This window comes from Cajanus cajan, chromosome 9 (genome assembly GCF_000230855.2).
Source record: "Cajanus cajan strain Asha chromosome 9, NIPB_CcT2T_4, whole genome shotgun sequence".
NCBI classification, from domain to species: Eukaryota; Viridiplantae; Streptophyta; class Magnoliopsida; order Fabales; family Fabaceae; genus Cajanus; species Cajanus cajan.
Genome location: NC_138525.1, coordinates 13133188 through 13158305, shown reverse-complemented (window position 1 = coordinate 13158305; position 25118 = coordinate 13133188). Strand labels below are relative to the sequence as shown.

The window sequence follows — 25118 nt, the reverse complement described above, 5'->3', positions numbered from 1 at the left end:
CATTTCGGGGGGTTTTGTCGGAGGAGGAAGTTCCAACTCTGCCAGAAAGCGGCATTTACGCAATGTTCATAACATCAATAATTCCCACAACTCGAATCCCAAAATGAACCCATCAACTCCTCCCATCGTTTTCAATGACAATTATGAAGGCATAAGCCTCAACCAAGATGACCCCATGGTCATCTCGGTCGAGGTGGCTAACTGGGAAGTTCAGAAAACCCTGATTGACCAGGGAAGCTCTGCCGATGTGCTCTATTGGCCCACCTTCTTGAAGCTTGACATCCCCCATACCATGATCCAACCATATTCTGAACCTCTTGTGGGGTTCGCAGGTGAGCGAGTTCATACTCGTGGTTTCATTGAGCTATTAACCTCTTTTGGTACAGCCCAAACTTCCAGAAGAGTATTGGTGAAGTATTTGTTGGTTGACGCTGCCACCTCTTACAACATCCTTATCGGGAGACCAACATTGAATCAGTTGGGAGCAGTCGTATCAACACCTCATCTAACTATGAAGTTCCCGGGCACAGATGGACGCATTATAGCTGTAAAAGCTAATCAACAGATAACAAGGCAATGTTACGCTCAAAGCTTGAAGATTGCACCCTCAAAGATTGCACCAAGCAATCAACCTGAGGTCCTGACTTCCTCTGTCGTGGCACACCTTGGTATAGAAGAAGCGGCCGATCTTGATCCCCGAGCTGATATGCATGACCGCCGTCCTGACCTTGTGGATGAATTAATCAAATTCCAGATTGGTAAAAAGCCAAACCAGTGCACCAAGATTGGGAAGCACATTGACACTGAAGTTCAAGGTAAAATCATGTCAATACTTATTGAAAATGCTGATCTTTTTGCATGGAGTAGTGCATACATGCCAGGAATCGATCCCAACTTCATTTGCCACAAATTAGCCATTCACAGGGAGGCAAAACCTATATCTCAGAAACAAAGAAAAATTGGAGGAGAAAGACGAGAAGCCGTCAGGGTCGAGACACAGAAACTTTTGAGTGTAGGGTTTATTCGAGAAATTAACTACACCACTTGGCTAGCCAATGTGGTGATGGTTAAAAAATCCAATGGCAAATGGCACATGTGTGTTGACTACACGGACTTAAATAAAGCTTGCCCAAAGGATGCTTACCCACTTCCTAGCATTGATAGATTGGTTGATGGAGCTTCAGGATATGCCATGCTCAGTTTCCTAGATGCCTACTCAGGCTATAACCAAATATTGATGTACCCTCCTGATGAAGAACACACCGCTTTCATCACAGAATAAGCCAATTACTGTTACCATGTCATGCCCTTTGGACTCAAGAATGTAGGAGCCACTTATCAAAGGCTCATGGACAAGGTCTTCGCCACTCAAATCGGTCGTAACCTTGAAGTGTATGTTGACGATATGGTTATCAAGACGACATCTGTTGCGCATTATATCGAAGACCTTGCAGAAATTTTTGGGCAAATACGAAAACATAACATGAGGTTAAACCCAGACAAATGTGTCTTTGGAGTTCAAGGAGGCAAATTCTTAGGTTTCATGATCACTTGCCGAGGAATTGAAGCAAACCCCGACAAGTGCCAAGCTCTAATAAACATGAGAAGCCCCAAGAACCACAAAGAGGTACAGAGGTTGGCAGGCCGACTTGCTTCATTATCTCGGTTCATTCCCAAGCTGGCGGAGAAGGCCAAGCCAATCTGCAATTTACTCAAGAAGCCAAAAGAATTCTGTTGGAGTGACCAATGTGAACAAGCTTTTACCAACTTCAAGCAATTCTTGTCAAGTCCACCCATCTTGTCAAAACCAAACGGCCAAGCTGACTCTTATTATATCTTGCAGTAGCTGATAACGCTCTTAGTGCCGCACTTGTACAAGAAAACGACAAAAAGCAAACTCCTATTTATTTTATCAGCCGAGTACTACAAGACACCGAGAAAAGGTATCAGACAATAGAGAAGCTGGTTTTGGCATTGGTAGTTGCATCTCGCCGACTTCGCCCATATTTCCAAGGTCATCAGATTATTGTAAAGTTGGATTACCCGGTCAAGCAAATACTCAGAAAACTCGACTTGGCCGGACGGATGGTAGCTTGGTCAGTTGAGCTGTCCGAGTACGGTATCAAGTATGAAAGCCGAGGACAACTAAAAGCCCAATGTCTGGCTGATTTCATTGCTGAGCTCACCCCTGTTCCACCTATGGATGAACAAATCTGGACGTTGCATGTAGATGGATCCTCTAATGTGAAAGGCAGTGGTGCTGGCATTATTCTTGAAGGTCCAAACGACGTGATGCTTGAACTTGCCATCAAATTTGACTTCAAAGCCACCAATAACCAAACTGAATATGAAGCTTTGTTAGCAGGTTTAACACTGGAAAAAGACCTTGGTGTTAGGAGACTCAAGTGTTGCAGTGATTCCATGCTAATTACATAACAAGTTGGAGGAGCTTATCAAACCAAAGAACCCCAACTGCAAAGGTATAATCTTATGATATCTCATCTAACATCTTTTTTCAATGTTTTTCAAATAGAGCACATCCCAAGAGCACAGAATGCAAGGGCCGACCTGTTATCAAAACTTGTCAACACTAAACGTCCAGGCCAACATAGGACGATCATCCAAGAAACAATAACGGCCCCTAGTTGCCAAACCACAGCAGTCTTTGCCAATAGTTCTTATCAGCAAGGTTGGATGGCCGATATTTGGAGATACCTTAAGCATGGCATCTTACCAGATAACAAAGCGGAAGCTTCCAAAGTTAAAAACAAGTCATGTCACTTCACCATCGAAGCCGACGAGTTGTTCAAACGAGGTTTCTCCATGCCTCTCCTTAAATTCTTAGACGCAGATCAAGCCAAATATGTGATGGACGAGATCCATCGGGGTATCAGTGGTATGCACTCCAGAGCTCGGTCAATGGCTGCCAGAGTTACCCGAGCTGGATATTACTGGCCAACTATGAGATCGAACTGCAAGTTATATGTGCAGAAATGTAAAGCCTGTCAAGAGTTCGACAATCTACACCAGTTACCCCCGACAACTTTACACTCCATACAGTCAGCATGACCCTTTGCTTGGTGGGGGATGGATATTCTTGGTCCTTTTCCAGTAGCCAAAGGTCAACTAAAATTCCTATTAGTTGCCATTGATTACTTCACAAAATGGATTGAAGTTGAAGCCCTAGCCAAGATTACTGTAGCCAGTGTCCAAAGATTTACATGGAAGAAAATCATCTGCAGATATGGCCTACATCAAGCAATCACCACAGATAATGGCAAGCAATTTGTAGACAAAAATTATGAACAATTTTTTACGCAACTTGGGATCAATCACAAAGTCACCTCGGTAGAACACCCACAAACAAATGGCCAAGCTGAAGCAGCGAATAAGGTGATTCTCTGAGAACTTAAGAAAAGGCTGGGATCGTCAAAATGAGAATGGGTTGAAGAATTACCTAGTGTTTTGTGGGCATACCATTGCACACCGCAAACCACCACTCAAGAAACTCCTCACAGAAGATTGACGTTTGATGAATCTCAGAATAAGGCGCAATTGAACATAGACCTCGACTTAATTGAGGAGACAAGAAAGTGTGCTAGGGTGCAAGAAGAAGCATGTAAGCTCCGAGCTGCGCGACGGTATAATTCCAAGCTCAAACCTAGATGTTTCCACGAGGGAGACCTTGTCTGGCGAGCTACAGGTGATGCTAGGAAAGATACATCAGCGGGAAAATTTGCAGCTAATTGGGAAGGTCCCTTTCGTATATCGGAATGCCTACAAAATAGAGCATATAGGCTAACAGAGCTAAGTGGTAAAGTTCTTCCCAGAACTTGGAATGCCACTCATTTGAAGTTTTATTTTAGTTAAACACATGTAAACCCAGGTATTGTACTCTTTTTCCTACTTCAGTCTTTTTTCCCAAATAAAAAAAGGGTTTTGGCTGAAGAGGTTTTAACGAGGCATGCCTGAGGTAAACTGAAGAGATGTAATTGGTTTATAAGTCTATATCATACATACTCTCTTCTCGTATTCTATTCCCTTACTTTTAATTTACTTTCCTATGATTCAATCAATTATCTTAAAATTTACATCACTATACATCAACTACGATAACTCGATATCATCATTTACGTAAGGTACAAAGCCAAGTCTGAGCTGCTACCACCATCTGTGAATAATACATTAGCCAAGTTTGAGCAAAACATCCAGCCAAGTTTGAGCAAAACATTTAGCCAAGTTTGAGCACAAAGATTAGCTAAGTTTGAGCAAAACACTTAGCCAAGTTTGAGCACAAAGATTAGCCAAGTTTGAGCAAAACATTTAGCCAAGTTTGAGCACAAAAATTAGCCAAGTCTGAGCAAAAATCTTGCCAAGTTTGAGCAAATATCTAGTCCATTTCAAGTAATAATCTCGCCAAGTTTGAGCAATAATTTTATCCATTTAATTATTTGCGACGCAACACGGCCAAGTTTGAGCCGACACAGCCAAGTTTGAGCCGATTTCATCCTATTATTCATCTTGTTAAAATAAACGCTAGTTTCATGCAAACGTATGTATGCTGATTCTCGGTACAATACCATAATTAACCAAAACCTGCAGGAAGATATTCAGAATATTATAACGATTATCAAAAGTTTAGCCTATGAAGGCCACAGTAAATTAGACCCTAAGTACAAACCATACTATTATGCTGTAAGATAAAATATATCTATATATAATTATTCATTGTTTTCTTCACTTCTCATGTCATCCAGGATGTCATCCTCATTCACCAATTTCCCCTTGAAGACATCTTTGCTGATATGAATTTTTGTTAAATCGGTGTTTGGGGCAACACACTTCACCTGCCATAAGGCTTTAGCAAACCCCTTCTTATGTTCCATGACTACTTCATACTCGGTAGCCTCCATCTCTTTCTTCAATTTTTTGTTCTCATTTTCTATTTCTTGGATTTTCCTCACATTAGTGGCAATCACTTCTTGACAAGCTTTATTTTTCTTATAAAGCTCCACCATCTCACCTTTCAAGCTCTGCATATTCCCCTCATGATCCTATGTTTTCTTTTCCAATGCCTTCACGGTCTCTGCTTGAACTTCCTTCTCTTTTTCTAACACACTCACATTCTTCAAAAGGTCATCCACCTTAGCAGCATACGTCTTGTTTGATCTCACAGAAATCTCAAACGCCTTTGAGCTTTCCTCTAATTTCTTCTTTAAGTTACTCACCTCAGCATTCAACGAGCCAATCTGGGCATTCTCAGTTCTCAACTTCGACGTCAGCGCAACGTTTTTATCCCACTTTTTCTTTCAATGATCTACCACGGCGATAGATCTTTGCAGAAACACTTGCTCAGAATCCAAACCTTGAACAGGTCCAACCTTCTCAATCAAAGCTTTATCAACAATATAGGCTGGATCTTCCTTGTAAAACGCTTCCGCAGTCAACTCGGCATTCTAAAAGGAAATCACGTCAGGAGACATGCTCACATGATCCAACCTAGCCAACGGATGCTCCGTGTCATATCTTTGATGCAATGACCTCGGACGGCTTTTCGACCCAGATTGGGACGACCTCCCTTGTGAAATTGGCGAGTTGAAGCCGAGTTGAGCAATTGCTGCCTCCAAGTTTGACACTAAATGTTTTGACGATTCAGGAACCTGCACACTAGCCGACTTCACAGGATAAATTGGAGATTAGAAACAATTAACATAATTATATCATATTGCTTAGGAATGACAAGAAATATACCTTCTTTTTTGCCCCATCATTAGCGGGATTTTTATCACTTTGCCTCTAGAGAGTGTCTTCTTTCTCCAGATCGATCACACCCTCCGGGTTTGTCGTTCCTTTCACAACTTCTTCCCTCGGCATACTAGAATTACCTGCATGGTCGGCAACCTTTTCAACCTCTATCTTTTCCTTCTTCACTTTTTGCTTAGGAACAGTTGCATCTGGGATTTCTTTTATGTTAAATTTCCCCTTTAACTCGCGCCATTTGCTCCTCCCCATGATCTCTGCACATCACAGCAATCAATAACATATTCAATTACACTATTTTAATTACATGTAGCTATTATTATTACTTTCTCTCTAAATCATCTTTCGGATTTTGGGATCTCGCAAGTGATAAAATCGCTTTGCTCTCTAATGGCCGAGCTAGCTTTTCCAACTTTTTTATGTCTTCTTTCTCGCGGGGTGACAACACCAACCCCTCTGATCCTGAGAACCTCACAGGTTGTGGTTGCCAACATAAAGGAAATTTTGGTTCGCCATTCCAATGGAAAATCGGATCCAAACTCGGATTCTCATGAGCCGATTGCACTTTAAAGAACTATTCTTTAAAGTTCTTGTATGATTGTGCAAAAATTTGAAATAAACCCCCATTCGAACTTCCGCTCAACGACACCCACCCAAACGGTGGTACCCCCAATTTTATTTGATAAAAATGCATAAAAACTCCTAAGCTCGACTCTATCCCCATTACTACACATAAAATTTGGAACGCCCGTACGAAACCTCAGCTATTCGGATACAGTTGCCTAGGTGCTACATTTATCTTTTATAACAACTCACACTCGAATGGGGTAAACGGAATCATCACACCTAAATCCCTACACAGGCATTGATACATATATATGAACGGAAGAGTAGTCGACACTTTAAAAAACACCCGTTCCCCCGCGGAACAAGGTTCAATAGAAAGACGTTCTAAATATGGAGGAAGACAAAACTTCAATTTATGCTGTAATACACTAGCCTCCATTTCGCTCTTGATCCTACTTTCATATTTTCCTACATCTCCCCTCACCCACTCGTAACCAGTGGCAAGGATTTTTGGGTGGGAGTCCTTCCTGTTATTTCCCCCTCTCTTTTGCACACTTGCTTCTTTCCCTTTACCCCCAACGCTATTATCCTTCGTTTTACCCATGACAATCCCAAATACAACACAAAGATCAAGAGTTAACGCTTGATACCTGAAACTTCGTATGCTCCCTGTACTCCCTTCTTCTTCATGAAAGCACTTGCCCCTCTGACTATGGCGGATATTACACGGACCTCTCGTCTGCTACACTTATAATCGTAGCCACCTTCACGCCTTCTACGCTTGTATATATATGCGCCCCAAATCTCTTCATTTCCTTTTCGAGCATTGCGCCTCTTCAAAACGACGTTTCGCGCTCCGCCACGTCTCTCGCATTGAATGCTCTACACCAAAACCCTCAATCATAATGATTGAGCGCCGTACCTGCTCCCGTTTCCCCATAATAGAGCTGTTACGCGCATAAACTTATGAATTTTCACACCCTACACGTGTACCTCTTCGGCTCGTAACACTATGGCTCTCTACGCCCCTTTTCCACTATATTGGCTAAAGCCCTTCTTCTTCTCAGCTCTTTCATTCTTACATCACTCAGAGCTTGGGGGGCTTATGTACCAACCTGACTCGAGCCGAGTATCCGAGTTTACGAATTGACTTGACCGAGGTGATCTCTTAAACAAGCTAACATAAAACCATGCAATGCTGACATGGAACATCGGATGGGAGACATCACCAAAACACCTCGGCACGTTGACAAGACCATACATAAAGCCATGAAATGCTGACGTGTCACAGGAGATATCATTGAGACACCTCGGCAGGTTGACAAGGTAAAGGACAATTCAACCACCTTCAGACAATAACCACCATAGCAGTTACACGGTTACTCGGACAACCACCGCAGGTAATAATATAACCAATACGTGAAACGGAGAACCCTAACTAATTTGATCATCGGAGTCCTTTTTGCAGGTACATCTGAGACGCCCGAACAAGAAGACCGGAGAGAAGGAACTCGACCTATTGATCAACCTCGCACAACCTCGGTTAGGCCCAACAGGGAAGACGACTTATCCGAGTTAGGGAGACGACCTGATTCGTGTAAGTACAATATCTAAAAAAAATAATTTGGCACCTTCAAACATTTTATCCAAGTTCCGCCACTGATGTCAACCCTAGCACTGCATTCACCACTAGGCAACTATCACACTAAATCCACCACACTACATCCACCGCACTATACAAGTAATTTATTTCTCCCAACCACTTAGTATTTTTCTCTCCCATTGCTCTTTTGGTGCATTGCTTCTTCATTGTAATACATAATTTATTTTGTTTCGAATTCTTAGGAGCTCTCCTTATATTATACTCTATATAAGTTCTGCATAGGTCAAAGAAAAAGACAAGCTTTTCTTTGCCTATGTCTCTCCTTTGCCTAATTCTTCTCTTTATTAGGGTTTATATGTTTTCCTCTATTCATATTTACATATTAGCTAAAATCATCTCTATTAGGGGTTTATATGTTTTCCTCTGTTCATATTTACATATTAGCTAAAATAATGTTTCATGGATAAATTTAAATTGTCTCCAATTCAAGGATTTCCTTGCTTAGAAGTTGTAATGTAATGGCGTTGCTCTGTTTAATTTTGAAACCTCAACTTTTATCTGTAATAATGTCCATAGAGTTGTGAATGAGCTCCTTAGTTAGAAGTTGTATGTTGTATTTGACTTTTCCACGGAATACCTGACATGATAAATTGTTTAGATCTGCTTGTGACATGTGTAACCACTTGGGTTGGGAGAGTTTGAATCTATTGGGTGTTATGTTAGGTTTCATGTTCTGATATGTTAACCAATTAAATTGAATTCAGTTATTTTGGGTTGATTGTGTTAGAATGAAGTTTTATTACAATTCTCATGGACTAAAAAGCAAAGGCAGAGTAGATTGATAATGCGGTTATATATGAGAGGGAATTGATATTTTTGAAATAGACAGCTACAATTAATTTGGATGTATTTTCAACCATTAGATTAAAACTAAACTAAATCATTTCATAGGGGTATAGATAGGTAAGTTCGAAGAAATGTTTATTATTATAAGTTTATGTTTGGGTATTACCCTCATTACTCAAAATTCTTGGATTCGTCACTATATGATGTGTGTGTGTATATATATATATATGTATGTATGTATGTATGTAGAGGATTTGGTTATATTTCACTTAGAAATTTTTATGTTTTTAGTTATTTAAATTCCTATACATATATCTAAGAATTATCACATGATAATCCTAGGTTAGATTATGTTTATGTTTTTCACTGCTTAATCGCTGAGTTATAGTAAGTGTAGTAACTAGTTAAATCATTACAAGTTGGGCTAGGTTACGCTTGACCCTAACTAGTTCCTAAATTTCGATTGAGCTATTTGTTGCTAGCATAAATGGTTCAACATTTGTTGTAAGGCAGGTTGGATTAACTTATGTTTTAGGTAAAATCCCCTTCAGTTGGATAAGCTCATATTAGAGATAAAGTAATAGCTTTATTTTCAACTTCATACCTAAGATGAGGATTGAACCTCGATCCTTAACTAACAAATACGAATGTTGAATCATTTATGTTAACAACCTTAATTTGGTTATAACTCGTCCCTAGAATCGAATGAACTCAATAACCTATAGGTTAAATTAGGATGAGTCAAGTTAGGTCATAAGATCGATTGGGTCTTTCTCACCATAGATTTAACCCCTTCTTTTAATTTAGACTTAGTAAGTGTGACAAATAAATCCATTTATCCATTATCCATTTGATTTATCCATACTTAAATACATTTAATTCATCTATTACAATAAAAATAAATAATGGATCGGATCCAACCCATCCATTTAATTTTATGATGATTAGTGATTTATCCATTACTTTTTCAAAATCCATTAAATTACAATATGAGATGTTTATTGGATTATGTTTTTAAAAGATTATTTTGACATTAAAAAAGTCTATGAATTTTAAAAGAGTATTTAATAATGTAATAACTTATAAAAAGAAGATAAATAAAATATTTTTAAAATAAAAATTATTTAACTTTTAAAACATTACTTTTATGGATGGATTGTATATCTATCTATGAAAAAATTATTAATGGATAAATTAGATAAATATTTTACTTTAAATAGATTGAATAGATTGAATTTTTATATAAATTTTTAATAGATCTAAATTGATTAATAAATTATTTTTATGCGATAAATTGTGATTCGCCTAAAATTTATCCAATCCATCCATTTTCCACCGTAGGACTTAGCACCATAGATTTATAAAAATTAATTAAAATTTCCAAGTTTTCCATATCTATAAAGATGATATATATATATATATATATATATATATATATATATATATATATATATATATATAATAAACTGATTTATGCCATCCATTCGTTATTATTGTCAAAGGTGGTCCAAACACTACAATAAAATTGATTATTACCAACAATTATTTAGTGACAATAAATTAATTATCTTTATTTTATTATTTAATAAAAATATTAATGTATAATATATAATGGTAACTAAAAATGTATTTATATCACACCAAAATTTACTATTAGAGACAATTATTTATTTGGAAAAACTTAAATCCCACATCGACTAGAAATAAGATAATTAAAGAGGATATAAATGGATGTTAACTCTCACCTTACAAGTTTGTTTTGTAGGGTTAAGTTAGACCTATAACTTATTATTCTAAGTTGGTATCAGATTACTCACCATTACCAAACTCAATAGTTCCTAAACTTGAGGAGGTGTATTGGAAAAAATCCAAATCCCATATCAAATATTGATAAATAATTAATTAGGAGATAAGACAAGTAAAAAATATATAAGTAAAAGACAATCCTCATCTTACAAGTCCCACATCAAGTAGAAAGTAAAAAATGTCACAAAAAGTTATACATTTTTTTCGATCATTATAAGGATTTTTACCAACATTCAAAATAATTGCCGCTAAATGTTTTAGCGACACTGCATACAATGACTATTGTGAAAATGTCGCTAAAAGATTTTGTAACAATTTTTATTACCACTAAAAATCATATTAAATGTCACTAAAAATCTATTTTGTTGTAGTGAAAAATGGTTTGTCATACTTACGTTGGGTTGGATTTTTGGTAATATTTCTATTCCGATAATGGTGGAGTACACTAAAACAGAAAAATTGTAATAATTTATATTTATTATAAAGGGGATAATGAGGTATATAACTGCTTTTAGTCTCTACTTTATAGTAAATCATTATATCTCTTGGATAAAAATAAATAAATAATTTTTTTTCTTTATATCCTTTCTAAGTAATTAGATGTAATCTTCTAATATTCTATGTATAATTATTAAAGGTATAGAGTATTTTAGTTCTTCTCTAATACCTATAAAGGTTTTAATATAGCCAAGTTTTAATCAACAATATTATAAAACGAGAAAAAAATGTGTACGATGAGTTAATAGTTGTTAGTAGCCATACAGAGTGCGTAGAGCCTTTTAAAAAGATAGTATCTCTTAAATGTAAGTGAATTATATGTACTAATAATAAATAAAAATCATCACATTTATATATATTTTATCCTTAATAACCGTTAAAAAAAAACTGAAAAAAACTTCCATAAATATTATTAAACAATAAAAATTGACATCAAAAATATCCTTTTTCTCTATTTTTCATAGGCACAGAATATTTTTTCCATACTAGTTGTCATAATGTGTGTTGATGCGAAGGTTATATTAGTATGATATAAATTCGACTAGGAGCAATTTAGGTCCCTAACAGCCCAACAAAGGTGTACTAAGATGGTGTAGTTGCCATGTCAGCCTAACTAAACGTTGAATTATAGAATTTGTAGGTTCTAAAGTTAAACTCGTAAGATTAGGGTTTGTTTGAGGACTCGATGACGATATTAAACAATTATAGTATTATGATTTAAAATACATAAAAATATCCACAAAAGAATTACAAGCTAAAAGAACATTTGTCTGAATTTAAATAATTAACTAATTAATTTGACTATTTTTGTCAATGTATAATTGTTTGACTTAAAGAAAACAATTTTTTAAATATGACGTAATGGTGGCATACACTACAATATTTTTATCGTTTGTCACGACACTCTAAGATAGATGAAAGACTAAATAATGATTTTGACTTGACCAATTATATAATTTAAAACAAATCATATTTATATATAGATTATTAGTTTAAATATTAGATAATCAAATTTTCTTTTAAGTCTTGACTAGGCATTGAGTATTTTATTTTAATTAATAAGAAGGTATAACTATTACTTATCTAGTCAGTCTCTATATAAATAAAGTGGTAGTTTCAATCTTAATTTTATGTTTAAATCAAATTTCAGTCATTAGTTAATTTAGGAACATAAATACAAAAAGTTGTTAATACAAATGACTCAATAAGTTGTGTTCTTACCGGAATTTATCGTAGGGACGATCTTCCAAGTAATATTGGTGAGCCTCCTTCACTGGTACGCTGATGCTCCAAGATGGGGGTGGTACCTGCAAAAGAGACTTCGATGCTAAAGTTAGGGTTTGTATGAGTAATAGTCTCGTATATGTAATGCACGTACCTTGGAGTGAATTAGGTTTGCTTTGGGCTCTATGCTTGAGATAAGATATGATAGCGGATCTCGTCTGGGGCGAGATCTTCGGTGATCAGTGATTGGATAATGGATCTCGTATGGGCGAGATCCTCGGGAATCAGTTGTGATTCACCTGGATGTCGAGCTGACGTCGTATGACGCGTGCCCGAGATCATCTTACACTGTGATGCCGAGCTTGGAGCTCGGCTTCACGGTATGGTCAGTACACTAGCCCCCCGAGCTCCAAAGACCGTAGGTCGAGGAGTGAAGACCGAGCTCGTTGGGGGAAGTGGCTTTTCACATGTGTCGCGGTCGTTCATTCCCCAGGAACGCGCAAGTGACGTGCCACGGGAAATGACGGTTATGCAATGATGAATTTGTAATTAATTGTGCTGTCAGGCGTGCCCTTGAGTTGACACGTGGCGCGGCCGTTTTGAATTGTTGGGAGAAGACTTTCTTTTCTCTCACTCGAGCCTCTTTGCCTTCTTCATTTTACTCTTCTTTCAACTTCCTGCGTACGCCGCTTCTCTTGTTTTCATCCACCCTCCGTCTCCGTTTTCTCCGTTTCAGTCACCGTTTTTGGTAACCCCTTCGTTGTTAGGGTTGTTTTCTGAAAAGGAGTACCAGGTACTTCCTTTTTACTATCTTCTTTTCTTTTCTTCCCGGTTTTTCTTGTCTTTTCAATGGCTGGGGGAAGTGGTGTCGGCCCTTCTGCGCCTTCTCAGGGCAAGGCGCGTGGCAAGGCGGTGGCTACCGGGAAGGCCACTACCGAAAAGGGGGATCCGCCCCGGGGCCCAGAGCCAGGCATTCCTGGCTACGACTGGGTCAAGAGCGAGATGGTGGGGGTCCAAAGCGTGTTTCGGACCTTTCTAGAGGTCAATAGGATCTCCAGGTCGTGTAGGGTTTGAGCCTTGTCAGGCCGATGAGGGCGTGTATATGGGGAAGCCTACAGACTCTCCCCATTTCTATATGTACCAAAGCTTTTTTAGGGATTTAGGTGTCTGTCTTCCCTTCACTCAGTTCGAGTGTGATTTTTTGAATTTTATCAACGCGGCTCCTTGCCAGTTGCATCCCAACAGTTGGGGTTTTTTTAGGGCTTTTCAGGTCCTGTGTGCGGTTCTGGGGATAGAGGTGTCCCTTCGCGTCTTTCTTCATTTTTATCAACTGAAGGCGGGCGCTCCGCCTTATGGTATTTTGTCCTTGAATGGGAGTAGGGATGGGGGTTTGTTTACTCTCTACTCCCAATCATATAAAAACTCCAAACAGGAGTTCTTCCAGGTTGCCCTTGTGGGTATTGACCCCCTGGAGGACGAGGTGTTCCACTTCGGCAGCTTGCCGAAATTTCCTTTTTACTGGTGTCCCAAACCGTCTACGTTTCACGGTTTGGGTAACCTGAAAGTGACTGCCTCAAAGGCAGCCGCCATTGAAAACCTTGCTGCGCTCCCTCGCCCGTTGGATTGCAAGCTCGTTCTGTCGCTTGCAAATTTGCCCTACAGGGAGAGGGGCCTAGAGAGTGAGTATTTCGTGTTTTGGTGGTTTGCTAGGGCTCGTGTAATTTCCTTTTGTTGATGTGTTTCCATTTTTGTCTGCAGGCATTATGGGGAAGAACTTGTGGCGCGAGCTTAAGCACCACTACAACGTTACTGAGCTCGAGGTTCCCGAGCCTCCGGAGGAGGAAGTTGCCCCCTTGAAGGTTAGCCGGAAGAGAAAGAGGGGGGGAAAAGAGGTCGGGGGAACCTCGGTCCCTCCAGGTGCCGAGGAGGTGACCTCCAAGGCCGTTGATGCTGATGCGGTGGATCTCACTGAGAGTCCACCGTCTAAAGAGGCTCCCCTAGTGGGGGCTGGGGAGGCGGCCCAGGCTGCTGAGCCTACCACGCAGGTCGCCGATGTGAGTGTCGTACTTCCTTATACGTTTCTTCTGTGTTAGACTTTCCTTGGTTTATTGTGGTGATATAGGTTTTCTTGTAGGCCGGGGTGGCCGTCACTGAGGTAGGAGTACGGGCAGCTGAGCAAGTTGCTCGAGTTGCCGAGGTGGTGAGTATTGTTTCTTCGGCTTTTCGTTGCCTTTTATTATGCTTTCTTGTCTTTTGACCTGGGGTCATTTTTTGCAGGCAGGAAATGCTGCCGGGATGGCGACCTCCGGCGCTGGGCCAGTCGCTCTCGCCGTCGAAGAAGTGGTCCCAGCCACCGAGCGGGCCTCCCATGCTGCTGGGGTAAATAGTGTTAACTTGTTTTTGTGATTCCCCGTATGCCACCTTGTTTATTTTCTGACATGGGGTTGGTTTTCGCAGGCGAGGTCGGAGGTTCCCATTGTGGACTCCCTGGATACCGAGCAGGGGACGTCGGTTTCTGCCTTTGTTGAGGCTCGCGGAGGGGGCCCGAGTTGTGAGGCTCCCCCGTCCACTGCTGCGGCCTCGGCACCGCCTTCGGGCTCGCCACAGGGGGCTTCCCGGAGCGGATATTTGGCCCATCGCTTCAAGAAGGGCCTTTTGAAAGTGCGGTTGGACCACGTGAGTGCCTCAGCCGACATGGACTCACTGTGGAGCTCGGGGGTGACCGCTGAGAAGTTCTTCCCTCAGGGTTCGTTGAGCTCCGAGGACCAGGGGCTGATAGAGGAGGTTGGTCCTGAGGATAGTTTTGATGCTGCTCAGGTCTTGCTGTAGAGGACTATGGGCATCCTAGGCCACTGGAAACCGAGGTTGGCTAAGCAGCAGGAGGACTTGGCCAAGCAGCGAGAGGAGCTGGCCAAGCAGCAAGAGGAGCTGGCCAAGCTGAGGGGTCGGCTTCAACCTTGGAAGGATGCGAATAAAATTCTGAGGGAGGAGAACAAGGCTCTCAGCACTGCCCTTGAGGAGGCGAAGCGGCACGAGGCTGAGCTCCGCTCTGCGCGTGGCGACCTTGCACGGGTGCAGAAGTCTCTTGAGATTGCATTGCGATCCAATGAGGCTTATGCCTCTCAGGTGGGGGAGCTGCAGGAGCTCGTCGCCTTCTCTCGAGGCCGCGCTCGCTCCTTAGAGGATGAGGTGACCTCTTCTCGTGGCCAAGTGCGGGCTCTGGAGGACGTTGTGACCTCTCTTAAGGGAGAGTTGGCGGCGGCGGCTGAGGAGCGCCTCCGTAACGAGGTCATTCTTGGTGGCCGTGAGGACGAAATTGCCACCTTGAAGGCAGAGCTCGCGGAGCTGGCGGCAGGGAAGGCGGCCACGGACAAGAGGCTCGCGGAGGTCGAACGCTCTGTTGTGGTTGAGCACAAGAGGGGCTTCCAAAAGGCTGCTCGTCAGGCTCGGCTTCTTGCTCCCGGATTCGACTTTTCTTCCATGCATGTGGAGAAAATCGTCCGCTTTGGGGGGCTAGTCAAGAAGGTCGATGCCGACGACAGTTCTAGCGGGGATGCTTCAGCCTAGGCCGCCTTTGTAATAGCTTGGTTTATTTTTCTTTGGATTGAATTGATGTACTAAATTTTGAGAACTTTGTTTGTATACATATATATATATTTTTCTCTATCTTGTCCATATTTGCGTTCAATTTTGGTTGTTCGCGCTGTTTGAGGCACATGTTTGGTGTCTGTTATATGCTTTTGTATATGGTGATACTTCTAACTTGAGTTGGTGAAGTCGAGGTTCGAGGTCGGCCTTAGTTTTTTGTTTAGTAGGATTTTTCGTGGGAGTTCAAACTCGGCTGTAAATGAATGTGTTAAGATTCGTATTCGACCTCGAATTTTGACTAAGTAATTATTGTGAAAGTTCATAAATGACCCTAGACTGGAGTCAAGGTCAGAATTCGACCTTAAGTAAATGTGTTGAGGCTCGTATTCGACCTCGGATTTGAATTAGACGATTTGGTTAGGTTCGGACTCGACCTTTATCGGGAGTGTCGAGGCTCGTATTTGCCCTTACACGCTTCGATTTTGAGCAACTGATTTTATTGTTGTTCGGATTTGACCGATTTTATTAAGGTTCGGGTTTGACCTTGAAAGTGTCGATGTTCGTATCTGACCTTAGGCTTTGGTGGGGTTCGGGTTTGGTCTTAGGTTTGAGCAAAATGATTTAGCTAAGGTTCGAACTCGACTTTTAAGCGGGGACATCGAGGTTCATACTCGACCTCGGTTTTGAATAAAATGAATTTTTGGCGAGGTTCGTATTCGACCTCGGATCCGGATGTTGTGGTTCGTACTCGACCTCATATGTTAAGGGAGGTTCGGACTTGACCTCGGACTTCTGTTTGGGTGAGCGTTTCTGTGAAGGTTCGATGACCTTGATTTATTAGCGCCAAGGTTCTAAGCCGACCTCAAACCGGAGTGTAGTGAATTGGATAGGTGGTTCGTATCCGCCCTTAAGTTTAGGGTCATGTATGTTTTGTCACGGTTCGAACTCGACCTTAGGTATACGGCTCATACTCGGCTTTTAACGACAGTGTCGAGGTTCGGACTCGACCTTAGATTTAGGGTGGTGCGTGTTTCATCGAGGTTCGAACTCGATCTCGGATATGTGGTTCGGACTCGACCTCAGAATAAGTTATTAAGGTTCGAACTCGACCCTTGACAAGAGCGTCGAGGTTCGTATTCGACCTCGGAATTTGCGAGTTGGTTCGATTAAGGTTCGGACTCGACCTTTAACGGAAGCGTCGAGTTTCGTATTCGACCTCGAATTCGAGTGAAGTGATTTGATTAAGGTTCTGAATCGACCTTTGAAGAGTGATTTGATTAAGGTTCTGAATCGACCTTTGAAGAAAGCGTCGGGGTTCGTACTCGACCTCGAATTTTCTATTTAATTAAGGTTCGAACTCGACCTTTAGCGGAAATGTCGAGGTTCGGGCTCGACCTCAAATTTGAGATATGCTATTTAATTAAGGTTTGAACTCGACCGAGAGCGTCAAGGTTCGTACTCGACCTCAGGTTTGAGATAGATTATTTAATTAAGGTTCGAACTCGACCTTTAACAGAAGCATCGAGGTTCGTACTCGACCTCGGATTTGCTATTTGATTAAGGTTCGAACTCGACCTTTAACAGAAGCATCAAGGTTCGTACTCGACCTTTAACAGAAGCATCAAGGTTCGTACTCGACCTCGGATTTAAGCGTTTGCACAGTTAGAGTTCGTTTTCGTCCTTTAGATAATCAGGAAAATAAGAATATGAGATGAGCGAAAGGAGTAGTTTTATTTATGGTGCTTGTGTGCCTCGTTAAAAACCCTCTCAGTCAAAGGCTGAGGTGGGAAAAGAGTGCACAACTTTGTTCACACTGAAAGAAGAAGAGAGACTTAAAAACTTAAGGAGCTATGGTGGGGGGATTCCCCTTGCTTTGCTTGCTCGACGAGGAAATCTTCAGGCTCTCGGCGTAGCATTGCCGAGCTGTTTTCTGATTAGCTTTGACGGAGATGACTTTATCGTCCTTGCCCGGGAACTTCATGGTGAGGTGTGGGGTTGACACTACCGCTCCGAGTTGGTTCAAGGTTGGCCTCCCGATGATGATGTTGTAGGAAGTGTTGGCTTCCACGAGGAGGTACCAGACCGTGACCCGTCTTGTATCCGGTGGCGTTCCGAAAGTTGTCAGCAAATCTACGTATCCCCGAGTGTGAACTCGCTCTCCTGCGAAGCCGACTAGGGGCTCCGTGTGAGGTTGAATGAGAGAGTGAAGGATGTCTAGTTTGAGGAACGTTGGCTAGTATAGGACGTCAGCCGAGCTTCCCTGGTCAATGAGTGTTTTCTGCACTTTCCAGTTGGCTATCTCCACAACGATGACCATGGGGTCGTCCTGGTTAGGGTTGACACCGGCGTAGTCTTCATCGGAGAAGGAGATCGGCGGTGAGCTTTTGTGCGGGGCCGAGGTGGTAGAGTGGGCGCAGTTGATGCTCCCTAGGTGTCTTCTTCGGGCTGAGCTGCTGGCGCCTCCTCCCGCAAAACCACCTGCAATTGTGTTGATTACTCCCTGTAAGGGAGCCGACTCTGTCTTGGCTTATCTCGGCTTGTACTGCGCCGCTAGCATTTTGTTGGGAACCCGGGTGTGAGTCAGTGCGGGCTCCTAAACCTCGACCTCTACCGCATCCTCGGCCTCCACAGCCACCTCTATTACTCTGTTGGCGCTGGACATACTGGCCGAGGTGACCTACTTAGATGAGCTCTTCAATGCGGCCCCGGAGTGTGCGACATTCCTCCGTGGTGTGACTAGGTTCCTGTGGTACCGGCAGTGCTTGGGCTTGTCGGCGCTGCTGGGAGTGTGACCCGGTGGTGGAAGGGCGAGCAGGTTATTATTGCTGGCTTCCTCCAGGATGTGTACCCTACGTGCGTTTAGGGGAGTGTAAAAGTCGTATCTCCCCCCTCTGTTTGCCCTAGTCGACTTCTTGAATTGGTTGTCATTGTTGACTTTGATTTTATCCTTATGCCCTTGTTCCGGCTTTGCTGGGGCTTTCCCGCGAACCTGGTCGCGGAAGGTGGAGTGCTCCTCCATCTGGATGTATCCAGCCGCGCGGGCGCGAAGTTCATCCATGTCGTGGGGGGGATCTCGGCAGAAGCTGTCGACAAAGGGGCCAGCTTTGAGGGCCATGAGCATGGAGTGAAGGGCGACCTCGGGGTTTAAGTTTCGGATCCTCACCGAGATGCTGGAGAAGCGCTCCATGAAGGCCCGCAGAGGTTTGTCATCACTCTGCCTGAGGTTGGCCAACGCAGTGGAGGTTGCGTGGTGAGGTCAGCTGGTGGCGTACTGCGCCGTGAACTGGCGGATTAAGGTACTGAAGCTGTCGATGGACTCGGCAGGTAGCTGGGTGTACTAGTGGAGTGAGGCCCCTTTGAGCGAGGTCAGAAAAACCCTACACAGGATAGCATCATTCACTACTAGAAAAATTAAAATTAGAGAGGGAACAAATCCCTCACTAATTTTGATAAAATCCGTCACAAATCAATTAGTGACGGAATTTGTGACGGAAATGATTCTGTCACAAAATTTGGCGTCACAAAATATTTAGTGACGGATTATTTTCTCCGTCACAATTAGTGACGGAATTAAGGCATCACAAACAGTATAATTTCCATCACTAATTTCTAATAATAAATGTTTAGAAATTAATAAAAATCCGTCGCAATTTGTGAGGGATTAAATCCCTCGCAAATTGTGAGGGATTAAATCCGTCACAAACTGTGATGACTTTAATTAAGTAGAATCCGTCACAATTTGCGACGCCAGAATTTCGTCACTATTTGCGACGGATTTTATCCGTCACTAACTGGGATGAATCCCTCACTAACTGTTTATGACTAAATTTGAGGAAACCATTGTTTTTAAGAGTCTGGTAATCGATTACCTATACATGTAATCGATTACCAGACAATTGAAAAATCATATGTTCGAAATTTACTTATTTAAAGGGTTCTCTGGTAATCGATTACCTATACATGTAATCGATTACCAGACAATTGAAAAATCATATGTTCGAAATTTACTTATTTAAAGGGTTCTCTGGTAATCGATTACCCATTCATTGTAATCGATTACCAGAACAATGGACATGATAAATGAGTAATTCCAATGCATTCACCCTTATTCAATGACTAACAGTTAAAAATTAAGCATTGATATTAATTGATAAGTCATTCTAGAAAATTATTAGCACTAAAGGTGTAGTCCATCCTAATTAAAACATTTTAAAACCAATAATAACTTCTAGTACTCACTAAAACATTTTCTTTAGCACAAACACTAATAACAACTAAATGCTGGAAGTAACAGTTTCTGTCACATTTCAATAACTAAAATAAGAGAAGATTCTATTCCACAAATAATCCTTAAATCAATCATAACAGCACCCATTGAATGAAGATCTAGTCTATAAATCCATAATCCAATTTACCCTTCTGTACTGTTTCATAGATAATTTCAAACAATAACTGTGACAATATAGTAGTATATAGCCATATTCCATCTGACATGTAATTAAAAATATTAACAAACAAGTATTCTATAATTCTATTATCCAAATCCAGTTCCTTTTACACAACACAGATCTACATAATTCCAAAATCTCAACTTCTATAGAGGTAGCAAAGTTAAATAATCAAAGACCCGTTCATTTTCAACAAAGTGACCCCTCTCCCTCGTGCCACACCCCACTAGCAAAGCCAAAAATCAAATGACACATTCAATCGGACATATTCTGAGAAAGCATACCACATGCATATAGTATACTTCATTAATCAGTTTAAATCCAAATAACCACAGAAAATTTTAGGCCAATTTGATGAATATGATTTACTAATATTCATTTAGATTTTAAAATCTGCACATGCACAACCACCTAGTGACATTTGATTATTAAATATACAGCCACCAACACAGCTACAATTTCATATAATTAAAACAATACAAAACTTAATTACCTCAGTTGCAAGAAGCTCGAGCACGAGCGCACATTGTTTCGCCACCTCAAAATGGTAGCACACATTGTCTCCTTCATCTTTCCATGCATCCGGCACTTGAAGATGCCGGACCAGAGCAGGAACGGCACCACAATTCACTATCATTTTCACCAGACGCTCTGTGAGATAGAAGCCAAATCATAAATTCAGCAACAACACAAAATACAAAAATCAAAGAAATCAGACAGCAACACGAAATAGTACCGTTCTCAGCGAGTTCAGAGAGAATGGTGACAGAATCTTTAATCAATGCACAATCAAACGCAGAGGGAGAGGGTAAGGGAACGCAACTGAGGAGAGAAACGTGTTCACGAATCTTCACAGAAATATTCGGGTGGCGTTGTTGAGAAGCGAAGTGCCGGGCCTTAGAACACGTTTGGTCTTCCCGTGACCAAGCTGCTCAGAATTTATTGCTTTAGGCACACTAAAGTTTGCCTTTGCCAGCTCCAACTGCACATTTGATCCTTTACCGACAACACAAGGTTGCTCCAACTTTCTAGCATCAGTTGCACATGTTGCATCCAGCTCCAGCTGAGTTGTGGTTCCTCCTGCAGCAAAAGGCTGCTCCAACATGCCAGCACCAGCTTCACATGTTTGAGACCTAAGAGTAGCTGGAATAGCTTCATCCAAGCCATCACAAAACTGATTAAATAATGTTTCCACTGAAACAAAAAACTGAATAGAATTAGGTAATGTATTAAACTCTTTTTATTTAATAAAAATTGTCTTTTTTGAAAATCATCATTCAAATCAATCATCCAAACAAAAGCTAGACTAATTATTCATCAAATACAAAGCCTTCTCAAAATATAAAGGGTCTTTAAATATCAATATTGCACCAAATTATTCAACGAACACAAGCCCTGTATCACACAGCAGATTATCACCATAAGAACAACAAATTATCTATTAATCTATTCAAAGAGATGACTACAAACTTTCACATTGGAGTGAGGGAAATTCAGACATACACTTTGAAGAACTACCACTATGAGGCAGAGAAGGCATTGATATCACATCTCCAGGCGTATGAGTTGAGGGTGTTGATGGTGCTGAACTTGGTGATGGACCTGGAACACCAGCCATTCTAGTTCTGAAAAAAAGAATTAGAGAAAAATTTGGAATCATAAACAAGATTCAGGCATTGACATTTGGCATGTGAAATACCGAACTTTATTAGTGCTTTCAAGCTCAACTCTAGGATATCATATCGGAAGGAAAACCTTACCCGTTCATATATATATAGCAGTCTATATATCTTACTTGTTGACTCTAACAAATTTTTCTCCTAACATAAAGGGCCCAGAGGTTGTTAAATGGTCTAGAGGATCATTTCCCTAGTTGAGGTTAATTACAAGTTATAGGGCTATATTATATATGCAAGAAATGTGAAATATGTAACGTAACGTAACTCTATTACCCATTATTGATGAAAAATGTGTGGAGCCGTGGAAACATATGAGCAATGCAAAAGACAGCTAAGTTAGTTTAGGATGTGCCCAATTAGAACGTTTGATGGTTGGGTTATGCAATCCTCTCCATTTTTTTATTAAAGCATATATAATTAACTTTGGCATTACTCCATTATAACTCGTATAAGTAAAGGAAATTACTTCTTTGAAAAGTGAATCTTTCGTGATCCAGTAACAAAGCAAGAATTCAATGTTCAAACAAAGAATAGGGGAATCATTACCTAACCCCACAAAACCCCCTATTTTCCCTTCTGCACAAATCTGTCGGTTGCACAAGCAAATAAAATGTTCCTAAGATGGAATATACATGATGATAATTGCTATATATAAAAATCTTATAAGAATAAAAAAATGAGAGGATCTTACACAAATAGTAGAACGTTGTTCAAACAGCAAAAGATTGGGCAAGTAGTTGTCGTGAACAGTAGAGCGTCGTGCAGCCAGAACAATGGGCTTGCGTCAACAACGAAAACCCTTGATAAAAGAACCTATTGAAGGACAGTGGCGTCGAGTGCTTTCCTGACGTAGATGAAGAAACGCTCCTTATGGTCCCACTCCAGCCTGGTGAGGTTGAAATACTAGCGGGCGACCTGGAGGACGATGAGGTCGACCTCCCAGGCGTGGAGGACGGCGGCGGGGTGGAGATCAAGGAGGAGGCGGGCGGCGGTGCCGACGCTGAAGCCGAGGAGGGCGACGGGGTCGGGGGAAAGGAGGAGAGGGAAAAATAAAGGTTAGGTTTATCAGGGAGAAGAGAACGAAAGTAGAGAAAGTGGAGAAGAGAACGAAAGGGGAGGAGAGGGAAAAATAGGGTTAGGACGCGATTTCGAAGAGGGTCAGGGAAAAAATGATTGAATTGATAAAAAAAGCGTGGGAAATGAAAAATAATCAAAAACAAAAAGGTGGGAAATGAAAAATAATCAAAAACAAAAAGGTGGGAAATGAAAAATAATCAAAAACAAAAATAATCAAAAGATAATAAAAATTATAACTAAAATATTTATAAATTTTCTAATATTAAATTTAGTATATATTAAAATTAATTAATTAAATATTTGTATTTAAGAAATTGTTACAGATTTTATATATATATTTTAAAGTTTTTATTTTATTAAATTAATTAAAAATTAATTATATTTTATCACTTTTTAATCAAGTGAGTGAATGATAATGAATTAACTAAAATTCTAAAATATATTTTAATTAAAAATAATTTTTTGATAAATACGGTAACTAAAAAGTATTATAATAAATAATTAAATTAAAAAATAATAAATTTTATAATGATTATTTTTTTAATGATGTTAAATTAAATATTCTAATTATTTTATAATAAATTAAAATGAAAATATAATAAAATATGTTAACTGATATTTTAAATAAAATATATTAAAATATTATAATCAAAAGAAATTTAATATTAAATCAAAATATTATATAAATCATAACTAATATTATCATAAATATTCTGATATTAAATTTATTCTATATTAAAATTAATTACATATTTTTATAAAAGAAATTGCTCTAGATTTTAGATTTTATTTATTATGTTTTATAATAAATAAAATTCAATATTAAATCAAAAGATTATAACAATCATAACTCAAATCCAGGTAAATATCTTTCACCATCATAACTCAAATCCAATATAAATTATCATTTCAATAATTTCTAAATTCATTTTTAAAAATTTAAATATATAATCATATTTTATTATAAATTCGATATAAGGTTCCCAACCTCTCCATATTTAGTGAGGGATGTCTAGTTTGAGGAACGTTGGCTAGTATAGGACGTCAGCCAAGCTTCCCTGGTCAATGAGTGTTTTCTGCACTTTCCAGTTGGCTATCTCCACAACGATGACCATGGGGTCGTCCTGGTTAGGGTTGACGCCGGCGTCGTCTTCGTCGGAGAAGGAGATCGGCGGTGAGCTTTTGTGCGGGGCCGAGGTGGTAGAGTGGGCGCAGTTGATGCTCCGCAGGTGTCTTCTTCGGGCCGAGTTGCTGGCGCCTCCTCCCGCAAAACCACCTGTAATTGTGTTGATTACTCCCTGTAAGGGAGCCGACTCTGTTTCTTGGCTTATCTCGGCTTGTACTGCGCCGCTAGCATTTTGTTGGGAACCCGGGTGTGAGTCAGTGCGGGCTCCTGAACCTCGACCTCTACCGCATCCTCGGCCTCCATAGCCACCTCTATTACTCTGTTGGCGCTGGACATACTGGCCGAGGTGACCTACTTAGATGAGCTCTTCAATGCGGCCCCGGAGTGTGCGACATTCCTCTGTGGTGTGACCATGGTTTCTGTGGTACCGGCAGTGCTTGGACTTGTCGGCGCTGCTGGGAGTGTGACCCGGTGGTGGAAGGGTGAGCAGGTTATTATTGCTGGCTTCCTCCAGGATGTGTACCCTACGTGCGTTCAGGGGAGTGTAAAAGTCGTATCTCCCCCCTCTGTGCCCTAGTCGACTTCTTGAATTGGTTGTCATTGTTGACTTTAATTTTATCCTTATTCCCTTGTTCCGGCTTTGCAAGGGCTTTCCCGCGAACCTGGTCGCGGAAGGTGGAGTGCTCCTCCATCTGGATGTATCCGGCCGCGCAGGCGCGAAGTTCATCCATGTTGTGGGGGGGATCTCGGCAGAAGCTGTCGACAAAGGGGCCAGCTTTGAGGGCCATGAGCATGGAGTGAAGGGCGACCTCAGGGTTTAAGTTTCGGATCCTCACCGAGATGCTGGAGAAGCGCTCCATGAAGGCAGGTTTTTCATCACTCTGCCTGAGGTTGGC

At 40.8% G+C, this 25118-nt stretch overlaps 3 protein-coding genes across 3 annotated transcripts; 2 read left to right on the top strand and 1 right to left on the bottom strand.

The window, feature by feature from the left end:
* The first annotated feature begins 103 nt into the window (after positions 1-103).
* Positions 104-1282, top strand: LOC145951947 (uncharacterized). Its single transcript, XM_083064145.1, has one exon. The coding sequence runs from the start codon at positions 104-106 to the stop codon at positions 1280-1282; it is 1179 nt and encodes a 392-aa protein (XP_082920271.1).
* Positions 1283-2085: 803 nt separating this feature from the next.
* Positions 2086-3069, top strand: LOC145951946 (uncharacterized). Its single transcript, XM_083064144.1, has 2 exons — positions 2086-2413; positions 2534-3069. Exons 1-2 carry the CDS (start codon positions 2086-2088, stop codon positions 3067-3069), a joined length of 864 nt encoding a protein of 287 aa, XP_082920270.1.
* Positions 3070-19346: 16277 nt separating this feature from the next.
* LOC145951742 (uncharacterized) lies at positions 19347-24641 on the bottom strand. The gene is made up of 2 exons (XM_083063699.1): positions 21844-24641; positions 19347-21492 (listed from the first exon to the last, which is right to left on the bottom strand). The coding sequence occupies exons 1-2, from the start codon at positions 21998-22000 to the stop codon at positions 21191-21193; spliced, it is 459 nt and encodes a 152-aa protein (XP_082919825.1). The 5' UTR covers positions 22001-24641; the 3' UTR covers positions 19347-21190.
* Positions 24642-25118: the final 477 nt, after the last annotated feature.

Bases quoted from the DNA above. Each gene is read 5' to 3' on its own strand.
- LOC145951947 (XM_083064145.1), top strand. From the start codon at position 104: ATGAACCCATCAACTCCTCCCATCGTTTTCAATGACAATTATGAAGGC.
- LOC145951946 (XM_083064144.1), top strand. From the start codon at position 2,086: ATGGTAGCTTGGTCAGTTGAGCTGTCCGAGTACGGTATCAAGTATGAA. The intron at 2,414-2,533 runs GTGATTCCATGC...TTTTTCAAATAG, and splicing joins TAGGAGACTCAAGTGTTGCA to AGCACATCCCAAGAGCACAG.
- LOC145951742 (XM_083063699.1), bottom strand. From the start codon at position 22,000: ATGATTCCAAATTTTTCTCTAATTCTTTTTTTCAGAACTAGAATGGCT. The intron at 21,493-21,843 runs GTATGTCTGAAT...GCTTGGATGAAG, and splicing joins TAGTGGTAGTTCTTCAAAGT to CTATTCCAGCTACTCTTAGG.